Genomic DNA, 22,418 nt, shown 5'->3' with positions numbered 1-22,418 from the left:
GGGTGTGTTAAATAGCTGTAAAACTCTAATTTTCCTTATTATATCAATATTAAATAGTTTTAACTTTTAATTTCTTTTAAGAATATTGAATTTCATAAAATGGTTAAATTTAAATATAAAATTAAAATTTTCAATTATGTTTTTGTTAAAAACATACTTATTTAAATTCCCTAACCGTTTAAAAAAAGTTAAGATCGCTTTGTGGCAAGTTCAAATCATCAGCTTGCTTGTTTTTAATTTTTGTTATTTAAAATGCAAAATAAAAAAACTTTATAGTTCTATAGATTTTATATTCTATATATAAACATGTTGTATACTCATTTTCCTTGCACAAACTCAACTTAGTTGTAAAAAAACTTGAAATGTTAAACTAAAATAACACAAGTATTTCAATCATGACACATATGCAACAAATTTCCCCCGTTTTTTGATGTTTTTAGAATTTTTAGCTTTTTTAAAAATCTTTTCGTTTGTTAAAGTGTACAATATCATTTCATATGTTTGTATATAATGTCTGTAAAGCTTCAAAAGTATTTTTTATTTTAAAAAATCTACAAAAAAAAAAAAAAAAAAAATTCGTCAGTGGTAGGCCTTGAACCATGGCATGTTTAAGTATGTTTTAACATTACATAATTAGAAGTTTATGTATGTTAAATATTTGCATACACTTTCGTGTATCCTTATCGCAATAGTCTAGATCTTCCTATATTTATAAAGGATAATGTACTTGATGAGTCATTTATCCTTCGTCTTTTAGGATCTTCTTGACCTTCTTGAAAACCAGATATCAAATCCATTGCAAAATTTACATCTGCTAAGATTCTTTATCATGCATCTCTTTATCGTGCTTGCTACTTTCTTACTCTGGATTCTATTATCTCTTTAAGTCTCAAATCCATCCATGTATTTTATGCTGTTGCCATATCTCAAATGATTCTTTGAATGACGCCCTTTCTTTTTTAGACAATGTGCATGAATGCATTGTAAACATAGTTAGACCTGCTAATGCAGCCAATCATTTGACTGTTTCTAAGTTCACTAAAAATTCTTATTTGTCTATTTTTTTTCCTCAAACATCAGTTCTTTGGAATTTTCTCCCTTTATCTTGTTTTCCTGATTCATATTATTTACAATCTTTTAAGTCATTTTTTAATCATTATCTTATGCTATAAATTGCATCTTTTCTCTTGTAGTAACTTCCAACTCTAATAGTGGTTGCTTGCAACCTTGTTGGAAGTAAAGATATTTAAAAAAAAGGTGAATTAAAATTCTTTGTTTAATTGTTTCATGATATATTAAAATAATTTCTAATTTCCAAAACGAACATCGAACATCCGTTCTTTGGAATTCGCTTCCTTCATCATGCTTTCCTGATACATATAATTTATAATCCTTCAAGTCGTCTGTCAATCGTTATCTTCTTCTATAATCTTTATCTTTTCTCTTCCAGTAACTTCCAACTTTAATTAGTGGTTGCTTGCAGCCTTGTTGGAAGCAAAGATGTTTAAAAAAAAAAAAAAAGGCTTGCTCTTTTAAGATGAATGGCTTATAGCTCATTTGGGATTCCCAAATAGCTTCATGATAACAATCTGAGAAAAAGTAAGAACATTAATAAATTTCTATATCATCTTTATTTATATATTGTATTTTTGTTTAATTAGCTTGCTTGGTTCGTTATAATGGACTTTCATTTGTGTACCTTATATATTTGCTTATTATACCATTGACTCCAAGTCCGCAACGGCTCTATTACAGTAAGTTTTCAGTTCAATTTTTTCAAATTTGATTTTTGTTATTGTTTTAGTTAAGGAATATAATTGCAAAAATATATTTCTGTAAATATTTTTATAACATTTTCTCTTGTGTTTAAAAATATAATATTTTTCAAAATTACTAGTAAATAGTATTTTTTGATTAGTTTGAAAGTGTTTGACAACCTTTTTGGTTGATTACTTGTGGCCAATTAATGGTGATAGTTGTTATACAATGAATCAAATCTAATGAAGTTATTTAGAATAAATTTTTTTTTTTTTTATAAACAATTTATATGAAATTTGTCTTGACAGCAGTTTTTTTGTTTAATAATATTTATTAGGGTTGTAATCACTCTTTTGAAGGCTTGTAGGTCAACTCTTTTGAGAGGCTTTTTTAAAACAGCAATTTTTGTCTCAGTTCATATTTTATGTCCATAGTTTCGCAATTTTGTGATTTAGACTGGTTTCCATTATGCCATTTTCATATGTCAATGACAGAGAAGTTAAAGAAATTTTTTACAGCTGGTTGTATTTTCTGGTGTTAACCTGTTTTACTAATTATTATTAAGTATTATTACAGTGATGCTACCATTACGAAGATTTGGAAGCTTGTCCAAAATTTAAATGTTTCCAAGATTTGGAAGCTTGTCCAAAATTTAAATGTTTTATAAAAGAATTTTTTAACATTATTTACTTTTCTATTTTTGGTCCAGTATTGTTACTTATAAGTATTCAATAATTAAAAAAAAAAATCACATATAAACTATTTAAAGCATATTTATGTTATTACTGTAGAAAGGATTCAATAATTTTAAAAAGTTTTACAAAAAAACCAAAACCATTTAATGCAAGCTTAAAGAAAAGACCAGTATACCAGACTTTGATAAAAGTCTTTGGTATTTCAAGAGCAATAGCTCTTGCCTCATTACTTCTATCTAATGCACAATAGAACTTTTTTAAAATTATGGTTAACAAATCAGTATTAGGACGAGAAGAACAAAGTTTGTATTGATTGTCATTACATAAGTTGTTGGGCTCAGAATGATGTGTTAGAAGTTTGTTAGTTCTTAAATAGTTCGAAGAGTCTGAGTGATCTCCAGAGTTTTTAAAAATTCAAACCATTTTTAAGCAAATTTTAAATAGTTTAGGTATCATCAAAGAGAACTCCAAAAAACACTTCTGCAAGACCTCTTCTACAGCTTGTGCTCGTCTGGAGCACAAGCTGTAGAAGAGTTTTAGTAAAAAATAACTTTAGGCTAAAGTTAAAAAAAATAAATAAATAGCATCAAATGTTTGAATAGACCTTTAATAAATAGCAACAAAAAGGTGTTAGGTGTCCAGTCTACCAAAAGGTTAACTTGTTTCTCCTAGATAAAAAGAAGAGTGGGATCATTAAATTAGATTGATAAATTAGAGGATCTTTGGGAAAAGGTAATAAGGTCAGAATCAAGTGTGTAATCATTATCAATGACATTATTAAATTATTTCCAAAAATCTGCAAAGCCTTATTTCTGAGATAAAATAGGATATGTAATAATCTAAGAATAATGGACCTTAGCGTCAGACATTACTATTTTGTATTAATTTCTTGCAATATTAAAGACATTTTCAGAGAGTTCTTCTTGTAAAAAAGATGAAAGAATGATTTCAATCAGAAATATCAGTTACACAGAAGGAAAAAAAAAGGTAGAGTGTGGTTTGACTTGTAACTAAGGAAAAAAAAAGGTAGAGTGTGGGCTGACTTGTACCAAGGAAAAAGAATTAAAGCATCTGTGTCTGTCATAAATCCAGAAGATTATTTAGGAGTAACAATTTTTAACAGAGAAACAAAAGGTATCAGCCTAAGTACCACCACAAAAAATATAACAAATAGGATCTTTGTAGTAAGCACCATCACAAAAAATATAACTTATGGGATCTTTATCAGCATTAATGTAGTAGTAAGAAGTGAGGTAATTTTGATGTAGAAGAAGTATGAGGTAAAAGTTTTAGATTATAGCATTGTTTGAAACACTTAAACTGCTGGAGCAAAAAGAAACTGAAAACAAGTTAGAAGTCAAAGACAAGGCACAAATCAAATAGTGAAGGCAAGTGATTAGGGTTGTCTGGTAAACAAATCAAAAATTCAGCTATTTGAGTATAAGATTGGAAAATGATAGTAAATTTTAAGCCTCAGTGCCAGCATATTCAGTGTTATTAGTTGCTGCTGATTAATTTAGCAATCAGCTTCAGCTGGAATTAAAATGTTAATTAAGTATTTTTTTTTTACTGATTTTAAATCTAAATTTAATTAATTCAAATGAAGTATTGTAAGTTGCACTCTATCATACATGCAACTCTATATTTTATATGTATTATTGATGAATATAATAGCTGAATTTTTGATTTTGACCACCACAAAAAATATAACAAATAGGATCTTTGTAGTAAGCACCATCACAAAAAATATAACTTATGGGATCTTTATCAGCATTAATGTAGTAGTAAGAAGTGAGGTAATTTTGATGTAGAAGAAGTATGAGGTAAAAGTTTTAGATTATAGCATTGTTTGAAACACTTAAACTGCTGGAGCAAAAAGAAACTGAAAACAAGTTAGAAGTCAAAGACAAGGCACAAATCAAATAGTGAAGGCAAGTGATTAGGGTTGTCTGGTAAACAAATCAAAAATTCAGCTATTTGAGTATAAGATTGGAAAATGATAGTAAATTTTAAGCCTCAGTGCCAGCATATTCAGTGTTATTAGTTGCTGCTGATTAATTTAGCAATCAGCTTCAGCTGGAATTAAAATGTTAATTAAGTATTTTTTTTTTACTGATTTTAAATCTAAATTTAATTAATTCAAATGAAGTATTGTAAGTTGCACTCTATCATACATGCAACTCTATATTTTATATGTATTATTGATGAATATAATAGCTGAATTTTTGATTTTGACCACCACAAAAAATATAACAAATAGGATCTTTGTAGTAAGCACCATCACAAAAAATATAACTTATGGGATCTTTATCAGCATTAATGTAGTAGTAAGAAGTGAGGTAATTTTGATGTAGAAGAAGTATGAGGTAAAAGTTTTAGATTATAGCATTGTTTGAAACACTTAAACTGCTGGAGCAAAAAGAAACTGAAAACAAGTTAGAAGTCAAAGACAAGGCACAAATCAAATAGTGAAGGCAAGTGATTAGGGTTGTCTGGTAAACAAATCAAAAATTCAGCTATTTGAGTATAAGATTGGAAAATGATAGTAAATTTTAAGCCTCAGTGCCAGCATATTCAGTGTTATTAGTTGCTGCTGATTAATTTAGCAATCAGCTTCAGCTGGAATTAAAATGTTAATTAAGTATTTTTTTTTTACTGATTTTAAATCTAAATTTAATTAATTCAAATGAAGTATTGTAAGTTGCACTCTATCATACATGCAACTCTATATTTTATATGTATTATTGATGAATATAATAGCTGAATTTTTGATTTTGACCACCACAAAAAATATAACAAATAGGATCTTTGTAGTAAGCACCATCACAAAAAATATAACTTATGGGATCTTTATCAGCATTAATGTAGTAGTAAGAAGTGAGGTAATTTTGATGTAGAAGAAGTATGAGGTAAAAGTTTTAGATTATAGCATTGTTTGAAACACTTAAACTGCTGGAGCAAAAAGAAACTGAAAACAAGTTAGAAGTCAAAGACAAGGCACAAATCAAATAGTGAAGGCAAGTGATTAGGGTTGTCTGGTAAACAAATCAAAAATTCAGCTATTTGAGTATAAGATTGGAAAATGATAGTAAATTTTAAGCCTCAGTGCCAGCATATTCAGTGTTATTAGTTGCTGCTGATTAATTTAGCAATCAGCTTCAGCTGGAATTAAAATGTTAATTAAGTATTTTTTTTTTACTGATTTTAAATCTAAATTTAATTAATTCAAATGAAGTATTGTAAGTTGCACTCTATCATACATGCAACCCTATATTTTATATGTATTATTGATGAATATAATTATAATGATATTAGGAGTAATTCCTCCAATCTCACTCACATAAAACCGTTAGAAGAGCAGTTTAAGAATCTCTCAAGCTGATTAGATTGACTCTGAAGGTAAAATATCAACCATAATCCCTTAGTTATTAGAGCCAGTGTAATGAGTATTAAAGTCACCAGTAACTTAGGATAAAGTGTAAGGATCTGGTCAATATGATCAGAAATAACACCAGTAACTTAGGATAAAGTGTAAGGATCTGGTCAATATGATCAGAAATAACATTGAAAAATGAGCATTCTTGTAAAAAAAAAAACCCAAATAAAAATGTAGAAAATATGAGAGATGATGTGCAAAACAAAAAGATGGATAAACAAAAGCATGATAAACAGTAATCAAAGGATTCAAATCTGGATTCACAACAAATATGTGAAAAAATGCACAAGGTATGTTCAGAGCAAGTATGTGACTATTTTTTCTAAATCCAAGAACAATAGTCATCAAAACTGAGATTCGATAATAAAGCAGCAAAATTTAATAAGTCTCAGGATAATTCCATTATCTTTATCATTTAATTATTTTTTATAAAAAATAATTAAATGATACAGATAATTTTTAAAAAACTTTAATAAAATAAAGATAACTTTAAAAATATTGTCTTCAAAAATATTTTTGGTTTATATTTGTTCCATTCAGTTTTTGATTATTCTTTATTTTTTTTTAAATTTTTATTTAATTGTTTTATTTTATTTATATAGATTATTATTTATTATATGTAAAAATATTTTAAGAAAGTTCATATGTTTATAAGAATTTTGATTTGCAAGTATACAGATTAAAAACAGTCATTTATCTAAAGTAATGATTTTAACTGAATTTTACATTGTATAATTTATCTAAAGTAATGATTTTAACTAAATTTTACATTGTATAATTTATCTAAAGTAATGATTTTAACTAAATTTTACATTGTATAATTTATCTAAAGTAATGGTTTTAACTAAATTTTACATTGTATAATTTATCTAAAATAATGATTTCAACTAAATTTTACATTGTATAATTTATCTAAAGTAATGATTTTAACTAAATTTTACATTGTATAATTTATCTAAAGTAATGATTTTAACTAAATTTTACATTGTATAATTTTAAACTTTTTGAATTGAAAAAAGATTATATTTTTAATACCAAAATCCCAACAGCAAGTTGTTTGATTAAATGGTATCTAATAGTTAAAAAAAAAAAAAACATCCTGCCTTAACGTCATGTCAATAAAAAAGAAATTATCACCTTTCAAAATCATTTTTTAATTGATATTTGTTAATTCTAAAATGTAACATCAGGTTGTTTTATTAAATAAGAAATATTAAAAGTAACAAAAAAACATCTCGTCATTACACTAGTATAGAAGAAATTTATTAAATTCATCATTAACATTTTTAACATTAACAAACTAATTACAATTAAACAACCTTGTTAAAGAGACAAAAAATTATAAACTAGAGAAAATGCCAGAGAAGAGTTTGTTTAGAGATCTGGAATAACAAATGACGCTATTTTAACAATCTGCCATCATAATGAAAAGATTTAAAAAATATAATAATTCCAAGAACTAGGAGCTGTCATCAATTTAACCCAGAATCTATTTAAACTATTAACTTTAAATGAACAAGTGAAGATGTTAATATAACAAGAATTTTTTTTTAATGGTATTTAAAGTTCTCAAACTAATCAGCTAACTAACATCGATGCATTAAAGTTTGGTGAGTTTGTCATCTGTTAAAGATGTTAGTTAGATGGCAAAGTTTATGCACCTGCATGGCCTATTTAACAAACTTTTCTGGCCATCTAGAGCTGATGAGTGTTGGCTTTTAATTACCAACATAATTTGTACCATTGATGCACCTACATCAACTACTTAACATAACTTTGATCGTTGATACATCTAACCAAATCTTAACACAATCTTGACGCTTTATTTTTTTATATTTTATTTTGTAAATAATTAAATAAAACAGAACAAGTATAAACACAAAAAAAATTTTTGATGATAAAATTTTCAAAAACAATTTTAACATGCATGTTTATCTGCAATTCAGAAATCATAAAACTTTCAGAGCTTCAGCTAGTCTGAAAGGTAGAGAAAAATCAATCACAATTTTCTGCTACAAAAAATGAGAACCATACCCCATTCTCATATATAGAAATCTATATACTTGCAGATCAAAAAGTTTTCTGAAAGATCAATGAATATAGAATGACGTGTAAAAAATTTTTTTTTGATATCATCAAGGCCACATTGGTTTCTCGGAAATTAAAAACAGGTATATAAAAATTTGCCCAAATTAGTTTAAATTAATATATACAAGTACTTAAAAATAATTTTTTACCTTTACATTTTATTGGATTATTCACCCCTGAAAATAGCCAGGTACAAATTTTTACAATTTTACTAAGGTACAAATTTTTACAATTTTTCAAAGGTACAAATTTTTAAATAAAAAGATCAAATATTTTTAAATTTATGTGACTTGAAACCTCTAAATAAGCATTGCAATTCTGAGGGGACAAGAGGGGCCTGGCCAAATCTGCTAAAAAAAAAAATGGTCATATTTCAAAAAGTAGGATCTTCTTGGAGCCAGAAGCTAAAATTTTTAAGAAATTCTTATTTTACTAATTACTCTCAACCGTATAAAAATCAGAAAAATCTGAGATGTATGGTGACATGGCCTGGGTCAATTGACATGGAATTACCCCTCTCATAAAGCAAATAGTTCTGATGAAATTTCATAAGGTTAGATTCAGTCAATCTTTTCATCCAGTGAATCTGATCAATTTTGTTTACATATCTTTTTATGGAAAAATTGCAAGAGGTAAGATACACTGGATGAAAAGATAAAGATTTTTATGTTTAATATTTTTAGGTATTGTCATCATATTTTTTATGTTTAATGTTTTTAAGTATTGTATTCATGTTTTAAATTATTATTATTATTATTATAAATTTTTCTTTTAAAAAAATTCTTTAAAATAGTGTTTATGCAATAAACTTAATCTTTTTCTTTTCAGTTTCTTTTTGAATTTACTAAACAAAAAATCTTTTCAATTTCCTTTGTGCGAGTATTTTAGTCTATACTTTTTTAAAATGAGTTTCTTTCCTCTTTTTTTTTAATTAATAAATTTATTGATAGTTTTATATTGGTTTGCAATGATATCAACAAGTTATTTTTTTTTATTATGTTGGTTACATATAAATTATAAGTTTTAAAACTTCATGACACCATCAAACTTATGAATTGTACCTTTGTATGGGATTACTTGCACGGTAGATTCTCAATTGTTTTCACTGCTTTTTTTTCCCAAACCAGTTCCAAACACTCCTATCTCTTTAGATCCTTATCATGCAAAAATATATTTGTAGAACACAGTCAAACAATAATATATGGCAAAAACTCTATAAAGCATCAATGCACCAATGAGTGGAACAATCTCCCCCACTCCATAAAAACTGAGAATCCAAATTCAAGATCTGTTTTTTTAAGTAAAATTAAACAAAGATATCGTGACAGCTATGCATAAAATAAAAGAGTATTATTACCATAGTTACCATACTCAATACTTTGTACTAGGTTTGATTAATATTTCTAGATTTAGTATTTATTATTATATTTATTGGTATTTATGTTAAATATTTAGTTTGTATTAGTTTTTTGTTTCATCCTATTATCTTCAACTTAAATCCAATAATTTTATCTTTACTCGATAATACTTCTTTTTCTTCTACCATTATTCATACTATTCTCCTTTATTATTTATTATTTCATTATTTAAATCAGTTACTATTATTTTTATTATTAATATTATTATCTATTGTCAGTATTATTATGTGCTTATTTTTAGTATTATTATATATATATATAACTATAATTTTTGTTCCTTTGTTGTTGTGTTTGTCTGTTGTATTATTATTATTATTATTATTATTATTATTATTATTATTATTATTATTAGTAGTAGTAGTAGTATTTTTTTATTTTTATTTTTTGGGAGTTCTTTTTATTATTAGTTTTACTTTTATTTTTTTGTTTGTTTGTTTCTGTTTTGTTTTTTTACAAGGTCTTTGTTTTGTTTTGTTTTATAAGGTCTCTGCTTTGAATTAGTCTGGTACTATTTGCATTGTCCCTTCACAAAAATAATTTTTTAATATTTATAATATATTGTAAATTGTATCTATTTTTGTGTAAAATATATTGATTGATTACAATGCAAAAGTTTTTACAGAGAGATTTACAATCAAATTAATGCTTATAACATTTTTGTAAACACTTAAATAAGTGCTCAAACAAATGAAAAATATATTTGCATGCATGTTTGCATATGCAAGTGCCCTTTCTAAAAGAAATAGCATGCTTATGTGGCCTTAAAATCACTAGGTTGATACTTTTGCATTAACAGTAGCACCATCTATGTGCAACATGACATTGTTAATACTCACGTATTTTATAGCTGTTGAAGATGTCGACCCCTCTCGCTACCACATTTATATACTTAATCTTAATGCATATAAAATTCTATATCATATCATGATTATATAAGTTAGTTTTTTAAAGATGTAAAGCTGCTCTTAATCTTTGACCATTTTTTTTTGTAAAAAGCTTATCATTAATTTTTTCGTTTTTAGTTTTGAGTAGTTTTTTAAATAATACATTTTATAAAGTTTTTTTTTGATATTGAATTGGCCTTAGATTTAAAACTTAATTGATTAATATTAAAAATGTTTCATCTAAATGTATATGTGCTAATATGTGATAAATATATTATACCAACTTATATGTATTTCACTTATGTTTTAATATTTGCACCCATACTGTAATTGCATTTTTTTAGAGGGTGCAATACGATTACAAACATTACTGCTTTTAACTTCAACTGTGTTTATTGTTGCTCAAGCTGGTTTCCAAATTGTTCTTTTATCCTATAAGCCTTATGGTCATTTTATCAAGTTGTGTAAGTTTTTAGTTTTATTTGGGGTGTTGTAATCATTATTTTTATTAATTTGTCGAATCTGTTACAGTAGCGCGTTCTCACGTAATAAGTATTTTAAAATCTTGTTTTAATAAAAATGGAATCTGAGAAAAAGGTTGTTGCAGGGTTTTGAGTATTATAAAAAGATATATTTCAGCCAAATCTGTTTGTAGTTAAAACTAATATTGATAAACAAAACTTTAAAACCTTGGCTGTAAACTACTTAGCTTTTAATCTAAAAAGTTGAAGAAAAAAAAAAAAAAAGCTGTTAACAGCTTTATTTGATGCTTTGAAAATAAAAAACAAATGCAGATTTGACATGATAATTTAGCCTTATTAAAACGATAATTTTTAAATAAGCTAAATAATCTATGATAATTTAGAATTAGAATTTAAGAATAGTCTAGATAATTTAACTTATGCTATAGCAACTGTTAAATTTGTTAATAATATTAATAGTTTAAATAAATATCTTAAATTTGTTTTAAATGGTAAACAAAATCAAAAATTTAATGCATCAACCTTTGGTAAAAAAACCTACACAAATCTATTAACTAATTTTAAAAGATGCCAAATTTGTCTTGGCATCTTTCAAAATTGGTAGCATGAGCTTTTACTAACTTCTTATGTTGTATATAAATTTTTACACTTGTAATGCTAGTTATATTGGTGAAAGCACTTGACACTATACAATAAGGATTTTTGATTACTCTGATAGAACCTAATATATTAACAAACATCTCTCATCATCTATGAAATTTAAAACTATTTCATAACTCTGTAAATATTTATTCTATTTTATGTAACTATTGTAACATTTCTATAGTTATTAAATTTTAATGTGACCAAATTTTTTATATATACAAAAATTTTAAATTTTTTTTGTCATTAAACCTGATGGTTTCAATTGTGATTGATGAAGCAATGTCAATAAAGTTTATATATAGTCTATAATAAGGTATTTAAATTAATGATGTCATTGCTGTGTATTATTATATAAAGTTTTTATAATTTTAAAATAAGACTTCTCATGGTGTGTTATTAGGGTGGCCAGCAACCTGGAAAACCCGGAAAAGTCAGGGAAATTCTAAACTATGTTAAAAAGACAGTGAAAAGTAAGGGAATATATTAAATTTTCCAAGAGTCATGAAAAAGTCAGGGAATTTTGATGGATTCAGTTACAAAATATATATATTTTTTTGCATATTAGAAACTAAAAATCTTATATTTTATATTCTATATAGTTTTTTGTTGGTTGCAGCTGCTGTTAATATTTTAGAGAGTTTTTATTTTCTTTTGATTATTTTTATTGTAATTTTTAATACATAACAAAAAAATTTGTTATTTTATTATGGCAGCTACACTGGAAAGCATAATTTCTTTTGATGTAATAGAAACCCTTGAATACACTTTTAGCTTTTTGATAAATAATCTTCATAATTTTATGATGAAAGTGTTTTAAACTGAAATAAAAATAATAACTGTTAGTATTAAATAGAATAACTTATACAAAATGGATATATTTTTTGTATAAGTTTATTATTATTATTTTTTTTTACATTTTGGCTCTTACTTTTCATAAATATTTTTTCAATATTATGTCATTATCAAATAGTAAAGCAATTTGTCGCAGTTACTTTTTTCATCTATTTCAAAAAGGCTAAATGATTAAATGTGTGAAAGTGAACAAAATTTTCATTATATCATGTTATTAGTTAGAAAATTATTTCAAATTTATCACTGTAGTATTTTTTGTAGTAGCGATTAGTCAAATTCTATAAATATACATAGTGTTTTTGTTTTGAGTTTATATTCATACTTTTAATTCCTAAATATTCAGAAAAGTTACAAGTTTGTGTTATTCTTATATAAATGTGCTTACATCTTTTGTTTAGAAAATAAATATATAAAACTATGTTAAAGCAACATTACTATAGCAAAGATTGGTTAAATAAAACACTTTATGCTGATTGGTTTTGGCTAAAAGAAGTTTTTAATAGTCTTACACAGGCAATGTGTTCTATTTGTTGAAAAATATTTGATTTAAGTAACATGGGCATTCAGGCAGTAAAAGGTCATGAAAGAAGTAAAAAGCATGTCAATAGTGTTAGTTTGTATAAGAACCAGTTACCAATCTATTCTTTATTTAGCAGACATCGAACCCAAGAATTAGATTCAAACAGTATTTTAAAAGATACAAATCAATTAAGAACAGTATTATTCCAAAACAGTTCATGTGCATTGAATGATGTAAATTCTGCAAGCATTTAGAAAACAGTTGATAGATATGCTATACGAATTTAAGTCACAAAAGCAGAAATTAACCGGACTTTACGAGTTGTATCCCTCCATGAATCTTATAGGTCCTATACTAATATAGGAAAAACATTTCAACAAATGTTTCCTGACAGTGAAATAGCTAACTAGTTCAAAAATTGCCTATAGTATAATTCATGGTATTGCAAAATATTTTGAAATGTAATTTTTTGTGCATGTTTGATGAGGCACTTAATGGAGTAATACAGCAAAGCCAAATGGATATATGTGTGCGCTTTTGGGATTTAGAGAAACATAAAGCTATTACTTGTTACTTTTTACCTGCTTTTTTGCAACTGCTATTAAATTGAAAGCTTTAATGCAGTGATCGAAGACATTTTATTGCCAAAATTAATTCAAGTTTCTATGGATTAATTCATTAATGGAATTAAATCTTTTTCTTTCCTATTCAAAATCTCGTTAAGTTCTTTTGATAAGTTTTATGATCACAAATTATGTTTTTTAAATATAGTTCGTTTAAAAATCATCAATAAAAAACTTGTGATAAAATACCAAAAGATTATTATGTTATGTTAAGAAATAAATAATAAAGAAATATAATCTTTTTCAAATAACAAATTTAGATTTCATTAGTAATTTTTGTTATAGTTATTGTTTAAAAGATGTTTAAATGCGGTGTAAAATATGCTAACTATGCAATTTAATTTTTAGCGATATAAAAGTCGTTCCTTAAATTCACGTAAATCAAAATCCATAGTTATAAAAAAATATAAGTAAGCTACATTTAAAAAAACATTTTTATTTGCTTTTGTTTATTAATGTTGGACTTGAGTTAATATTGAAATTTTTGGTATTCTTATTTGAGCCCCTATATCGTTCAAACAGTATGGAATTACATCTGGTATTGGCACTGCTTAAATAAAACAAATTTTTTTTTTAAGGAAGCTTAGTAACCATTTTATGACTTCATAAAGTATTACTAAAACATTACCCAGCCAACATTGATGCAGGTAATGTTTAGGTAGTTAACTGGGACCCATATGAGATGCCCTCAAGGATCCTTCTCTTTTTTGACAGCGGTTTTCACCTAAGCTTTTTATGGGTTAGCCTGCTGGGTATTCTGTATGTGCGGACAAAATACCTTACTATAAAAAACTTTTAGTATCTCATATGGATTTGCAACTAGAAGCTATATGAGAAACCCTACTAAAACGTGCCAGATTTTGGCTGTGGTTTACATGCGGAACCATAAGGTTTTACCTGTACAAGCAGTACTCGAAGTGGGGTGGAATGCCATCCTGTCACCTTATTATAAAGTATAAACCATCCTGCCACTGTTTTATAAATCTCTCTATATAACAATGATTAGGCAAGATGTTAATTTTAATTTACCGAATACCATTCCATTACTTTTTTTTTTCCACCTCGATCACTGCATACGAGAACCTGAGCAAATATTCCAAAACTACTTTAAAATTGTTGAAGATATAACTAAGAAATTATATAATCTTGATTGATATAGTATTTTGTTTTAATATGAACTGTAAAAAATATTAAATTAAACTGTTAGTGTTGAATTTTACAGGCATTACATTATGCTTATATTTTAATATATTATAAAATTTCAATTAGTTTTGGTCATCACTCGTCAGAAAAAATGAATTTTCTCACAATATTCTTGTGTATAATAATTAGAAGGATTATCTTCACCAACCTTTTCTAATCCTTTTAAACGCTCTATACATGAGTCACTGTCTATTTATCATTTTTATTATAATTATATTTACTAACTTATCATTATTAATATTTATTGAAACTGCAGACATATTATTATTGTTGATGTTTTGAAGTCAATTTTATTCAACAGTATCCAACTGATAGTCAAATAATGTCAGTTGGATACTAATACTATTGCAAATCATCAGACATATTCTTAAAAAAAAAATGCTACAAAATCATATAAAAAATAAACATCATAGTTATGATACATATCATAAAAGAATATTGTTTTGGCCCACTAACTTGAAGCTTAACTTTGGAAAATCATCAAATCTTTTGGGATAAAGAGCTTGTTATTTAATAGTTTTCTAATTTGAATAATATATATTATTAAACTTATTGATTATTTTTTAAAACTGCAACAAAGAATTAATACAAAGAATTTAGTGTTAGAAAGATGGAAGGAAGCAAAAGGATATTAGATGAAGGGTACAGGAGCTGCAGCAAACTCTATTGCTTGTGCAGTTTGTAAGCCATGGGTTCATAAGAGATGTAATATTATGAAAGTTTCTTTTAAGTGATTTTAAGTTTAGAAAATATACTTTTGGTGAATGAATGTAAGTAAATAAAAACTGTTTGAAACTTAACTCCACTTCAAACATAGGAAAATGAATGTGTTTATGAATGATGGATGCACAACCAATCATTTAACTATTTGAAAGAACACAACTGATTACTTTTGATTATAATTTGGATTAAAAACTTCTACTAACAAATAATTATATATATATGTATATATATATATATATATATATATATATATATATATATATATATATATATATATATATATATAGTTCTATAGTTTGTTGGCTTTAGGAAGAGCGGAAGGAAAAAAGTGATTCTTACGCCAACACATACGTCACTTTTAATTACTTTTGACTTTCGTCCAACATTTCCGTGTTGGACGAAAGTAAAAACCATTAATTTAATTACAAATTAATCGTTTTTTAAAAAAACCACAAAAACGCAAATTTAATTGACCAGAATGTTTTTAAAAACATTCTGAATGTTTTTATAACATTTTGAATGTTTTTAACAATATAAACAATGTTTTTATTTTTATTTTTTTTAATAAAATGTTTTTATTTTTATTTTTTTTAATAAAATGTTTTTATTTTTATTTTTTTTACTGTAAATCATGCGCGGAGTGTTGCTACATCGACTATCTTATAGCCTGACTCGCAAGGGAGTGCTGCTACATCGACTGACAAATAGCCTGACTCGCAAGGGAGTGCTGCTACATCGACTGACAAATAGCCTGACTCGCAAGGGAGTGCTGCTACATCGACTGACAAATAGCCTGACCCGCAAGGGAGTGCTGCTACATCGACTGAGGGTTTGGTTGGGGCAGGCAGTCTATCATTATTAAAAAAAAAAAATTCCGGTCTTGCATTTTAATTTTTACTTTTTGTCAACAAAATATCGAAAAAACTTTCGGACAACATCTAAGGGTTCTATATATATATATATATATATATATCTATATCCATATATATATCTATATTTATATATATATATATATATATATATATATATGTATATATATATATATATATGTATATATATATATATATATATATATATATATATACATATATATATATATATATATATATATATATATATATATATATATATATATATATATATATATATATATATATATATATATATATATATATATATATATATATATATATATAAAATAATTTTACCTTGTTCATTTATTTCAAGTATAATGCTAAATTTTTTTCAAGTATTTTTTTTGTCTTTTTATAAATTACACAAATATCTGGTAATTTGTATGGGTTCTTTTTATAACTATTACTGTTTCAAGTGGAATTATAACTGTTGCTTTTTCTACTGGACATTCTAGCTCTGTGTTAAGTTTTGTTGATGAAGCAGAACTTTTTTTATTATTGGCATTAGATTATTTCATTCTTTTTTGGTGAATTTTTGATAACATTTTTAAAAATAAAATGGACAATGAGTGCTTCCTGCAAGTGTAATGTGTATATTCGATGTTTTATTTGATGGTTTTTAATAATATTAAAGAGCTTATAATGATGAAACATTTTTTCGATGCAATTAAGAGAGTTCTCAGCCATATTTTCAATTAACTAGCAACTTGTCTCCTTTTATACATAAATTTCCATTCGTAGTTTTTTTAGTAAACTTATTCAATACACCAATGATTACACTTAAATTACATGACGGTACAAATTTAGCACTATGCTGATATTTGTTTATAAAATTCATGTGTAATTTATGGAATAAAATTTTAAGAGTTTACACACTTTATGTCTTTATTTATGGTCTTCTGTAAAATACACAAACATTTAACTGACTAGAAAAATTATGGCGTAGAGAAATCAAAATACATGATGAGATTAAAAATTTTAAATTTAAAAGAATTATATCTTAAAAACTGTGCAATTACAAGTTGAAAAACTTTACAGATTTACAAATTACTAGGTGTTTTAAAGTTTAAAATGCATAATAATTTTTAAAATTAAAGTCTGTTAGAACTCATGATTGCACTACGAAACTGAATGACACGGTTAGATGTCCTGTAGTTATTTAGAAATATAATAAAATAAAATATAATATAATAAAAATAATTTTTTTTTTGAAAGTAAATTTTTATCAAAATATCAAATTAATCAAAATATTCTACAGCTGCAAAAGAAAAACTTTTCTATTGTTTTAATACAATTTAAATAAACAATATATAAATTAATAATAAATTTAAAAAAAAAAAAAAATCTAAGCAAGACAATTTAGGAAGCATGTGAATATTTATTTAGACCATGTTAGTTTTAAAAGTTTCTTTTGTTCAGGTATTTCCTGTTGTTCAGGTTTAACCTAATTGGTTTTAAGTTTTAGCGCGGCTATATATTGTTTAGTAAGCAAGTTTTACTTTTTCATCAAAATTATCTTCTGTTTGATGCAATAAGGCTTTTATTCCACCTTTTTATTTTATTTTACTACAAATGAAATTCTTCGTAAACATTAAAAGTATATACAAAGTGTAAATTAAAGTTGTTTAAATAACAAATTAAATAGTATATTAAATATGTTAATTACACATTTTAATAACAATCGTATATCAATCATTTTGTAATAAAAAAAATTTAATTTTAAATTAAATTGTTGGTAAAAAAGTAACTGTTTTTCTTTTCTTTTTTTCTTACAATATTAAAAATTTTCAGTTTATCACTCACTGACTTTTTAGAAATAAAAACTATTTATTTATTTGCAAAACTGTTACGTACGTATCCATATTCAAGAAATCTTTTTTAGTCATTAAGTTATAAACAAAACATAATTGTGTCAAATGATGAGAAAATAAACAAATATTTTTGTATTTAAAAAAAAATAAAATCAAAGTTATCATTCAATAACATTATTGCATAATAACATTTCAACATTATTTTGAGTTAATTATTCCATTAAACTAGTTTTGTGGTAATTTAGTAATTCAAAATAGTATTGATAAATATGAAAAGCAAATAAAAAGAATTTTATGTAAAAACTCTGTTAAGCGAATACTTTAAACATTATTTATTCATCACAAGCCCTGATATGTGTATTAAAAAGCCTTTTTTGGAGAATTTAAGTGTCAAGAAAAATTCTGCTTCATCAAGTTAGAAAAGTGTGCATGGGTGTAATCAACATATCATTTCAAGATGCAACATTAATGATTAATAGTTGTTGAATTGCATCAAATTCAAATATTGAAAATAAACTTCAGAAATATCTACCAATACAAATAATTAAATCAGGCCAGAGTTATTTAAGATGGAAATTGAATTATCTCAGAGAAAAAAGCATTTCTTTGTTAAAGTTTGATTAATTTATAGATGTCAGTTAAAGTCAATTAAGTACACAGCTGAAGATCATCTTTATCATCATTTAAGTTATCAGTAATAGCTAAAATTGCTTTATCAAGTTGAATTGATAATTACAAATTTATTACGGCAAATGATACCTGAACTTTATTTTCTTCAATAACTTATTCTTTTGCTTCTAATACAAAAGATGATGAATTTTTTACTCTGCATTGGTTTTTATAAAGTGGTTTTTTTAATCTGCATTCTGCATTGGTTTTTATTAAGTGTTAGTTGTATAAGCTGAACAAGGTGCATCAATTATTTATGTGGGGATTTACCAACAGTTAAGACTCGGGTAATCACTTTTTTTGCATTAGATAATCACTTTTACAGTTATAATTCAAAAGATGGTTATCAGAAAAATAAATACTGTTGTTTATTTTTTTTTTATTTACTCAATGCTTGTTAAAGAAATGAGATTTGCCATTTTAGACGTTTAGTGTCACCAGTTAATAAAATTCAAGAACAACACAGTGACGATAGAATATCCAACATTAATCCAACCAATTCCTTGGCCTTATTCAACTAATGCCAAGTAAATTAAAAAAAAGATAACACTTGAACAATTTTAAAAATTTGCAGTTAGCAAGTCAGCTATAGAGCAAGAGGATTGAAAACCGTATTGATTGTCTGTAGGTTATTTGACTCAAGATGGGATGTTTAAAATTTATTTATCAAAGATTTAAAGACCTTGCTAATAGCTGCAAGAAGACTGATTGGACAATGATTAGAAGGGTCAGAATGTTCACCAGAGTTTTTAAAAATTGGAACATCAGATGCCATTTTCTAGCAGGGAAAAATTAAGACTCAGTCAAGCACTTATTAAATAGTTTAGAGAGAATTGCAGAGAGTTCTAGAGAACAATTTTGTATGACTATGACAAGAATGTTGTCTGGACCACAAGCTGTGAAAAGTATTAAGATGTCAAGAAAATGCTGCTTAGATTAGTTTAAATCCGATGTTTTTAAAAACATTCCAAAAAGAGATTCAAATATAAACATATCTTCAAAAAAACTCCTGCCAACCTTTTAAAAAACAAAATGACCAACTACTCTGCCTTCACACTGAATCAAACCACCCCCCAAAAGAAAAAGAATTATAATTTGATTTAACCTGCCTTACAATTAAAGCATCTACCAATGTTGGCCAAATCTTTTTGCAATTTATAGTAAGCATTTCCCAACTTCAAACCTGCTGCATAGACTATTTAATCGAAGCACCACAAATGTTAGCTACAGCTGCTAAAACAACATTTCAAAAATCATAAAAAGTCACAACAAAAAAATAAATTCAAAAAGCACAGCTGAAAATTTCCTTTGTAATTGCAAACAAAAAGAAATCTGCCGCTAAATAAATATCGTAGAGCGATAAATATAATTTACAAATGCACATCTTCCCCAAACACACCCAGGGAAGCATACATTGGTTATTCAGAGGGCATGTGGAAGAAAAGATATGCGAACCACAAGCAATCATTTACAAATAAAAAACTTTCACATGCAACCACTCTCTCAATATATATATGAGAAACTAGGAAAAAATTCAAAGAAACACCTGAATTAACTTGGTCTATCCTAAAAAGAGCTCCTGCTTACAACAACACAACAACAAAAAATGTTTACTTTGTTCATATGAAAAGCTAATAATCTTACTTTATAAAAATGTTGAAGAGCTACTGAATAAAAAAGTTGATTTCCATATGTTGTCACAAAAATAAATTTCTATTAAGCAACCACAAACCTAAAGGTTAGATACACGCTTGTAACAATAGTTTTTTATATATAGTTTTATGTAACTAGTTCAAATTGTATATAATTTATTTTACAAAAAAACTATATTTGAATTTTACCTGATGATTGCAATAGCATGAAACTTAAAGTTGTGAAAATCATGTACTTTTATTTTCTACAATATTATAGCTCTGACTCAGTTCATCAAGCACTTTCTTGATAGTATATACACTTCAGAACAGCATCACTATAAACATATATATATATATATATATATATATATATATATATATATTATATATATATATATATATATATATATATATATATATATTTATATATATATATATATATATATATTTATATATATATATATATATATATATATATATATATATATATATATATATATATATATATATATATCAGTTTTCTGTGTTTAGCCAGCGCTTTTATGCCCAAGTCTTTTTGTGCTCATTCACACACCCACAAAAACTTTAATGAGGGCATAAAAAAGTGCTTGCCAAAAAAATAAAAATATTTTGTTTTTAATTGCAACAAAACTTTTTTGTTCATTTGTTTAACTTTTATGAAATAAGGCCTTCTTTTACCAGTTTTTTTAAAATTATTTTATCGAATATTGAAAACATTTTTTCGCTATTTTTATTTTAATTTAAATAGCAGAAGAAAAAATGGCTTACTTAAAATTGATCATCCTGCCAGCGCTTTTTTGTGCGATGGCAATAAATTTCGAACAGAGAAGACTGCTATATATATATATTTATATATATATATATATATATATATATATATATATATATATATATATATATATATATATATATATATATATAATTGTTCTGAAATCCTTGTTATGTAGTGACTGGTGGTTTCACCAATATACCTAGCATTACAGCTTTACAAATTTATAAATAACAAAGGATTTCAAATTTTGGGGTATTGGGTATTTGAAGAAAGCATTCTACTAATTTTGAAAGGTGTAAGAACTAGTCTTTTGTGTCATCTGTACAATATTTTTAAATATATTTATTTAATTGATGTTGAAGTGTGTTTGAAATTTTTCCGATATATGGGAGTTTAAAGTAATTTGGACAGGTGTTATCTAGTATGAAGAACTTGGCAAAAAAAAACATTGCTGTTTCTTACCATTTTTTCTTCTTTTTTTGAAAAAACTATTTGGATTTTTTTTTTTTTTTGTTATTCACCTCCTCAAAACCGAGAAGGTCACTTCAGGTGAGGAGGCTACATAATAGTGGTTATAACCCTCTCTCAACTCTATAACTCCGAAACACGAACCTTGATGAACAAGGCCGCTGCGCAGAGATACAAGTTGAGTGCGGTACTACCAGGGACATGGTGGGGATCAAACTCGGAACCTCTTGCTTATAAAGCAAGCGCTTTACCACTTCACCACTACCGCACTATTTAGATTGGCATTTTAAACTTTGCATTTTAAAAGTTTGCAAAATATTTTAGTACCGATCTCCAAATGCTTTATCTTTATTTGAATTATGCTAGAATGTTTCGGTATTCATTATTCTTATTCAGTAAATGTAAATGCTTATTAAGAAGTTTCTATATTTGATTTCAAAATCTTAAAGCACGCTGGCAACTGGGTTATTATCTCATAATACACAATCATGTTTAGCTTAGCATTATGTGCACCTATTTTTCACATTTTGCATGCACCACCAGCAATTTCAAAACATATTAATATGATTTGTATTTCAAGTGTTATTGTTTTTTTGATTTTGTCACTATATTTTTTTATTGTCAAATTATTAAATTTATGTGTGTTTAATTTAGGTACAACCTCAGGAAGTATTGCTCATCAGATAGGGTTTGACAGGTTTGTTTTATGTTTTTGAGTTTATTTCCTGTGTTTAACAGAAACTTGTTTATATCTTATTTGTCCAGTAATTTGTTTTAAAATTAGTTGTAAAATTTATTTTTC

At 25.8% G+C, this 22,418-nt stretch overlaps 1 protein-coding gene across 2 annotated transcripts in view; it reads left to right on the top strand.

The window, feature by feature from the left end:
- Nucleotides 1–22,418, top strand: part of LOC136072017 (piezo-type mechanosensitive ion channel component 2-like) — a 169,344-nt gene that overhangs the window by 19,072 nt on the left and 127,854 nt on the right. For both annotated transcript variants that reach the window (XR_010644242.1, XM_065819887.1), the window contains exons 2-4: nt 1,662–1,754; nt 10,624–10,743; nt 22,271–22,313. Coding sequence is in view for 1 of the 2 variants with exons in the window: in XM_065819887.1 (XP_065675959.1) it covers nt 1,662–1,754; nt 10,624–10,743; nt 22,271–22,313 (256 nt within the window). In the remaining variant the exon portion in view is untranslated. The remainder of the gene's footprint in view (nt 1–1,661; nt 1,755–10,623; nt 10,744–22,270; nt 22,314–22,418) is intronic.

The sequence above is a fragment of the Hydra vulgaris genome, chromosome 15 (genome assembly GCF_038396675.1).
Source record: "Hydra vulgaris chromosome 15, alternate assembly HydraT2T_AEP".
Lineage (NCBI taxonomy): Eukaryota > Metazoa > Cnidaria > Hydrozoa > Anthoathecata > Hydridae > Hydra > Hydra vulgaris.
Note: the sequence above shows the minus strand (reverse complement) of the source record. Positions and strands in the feature narration are given on the sequence as shown.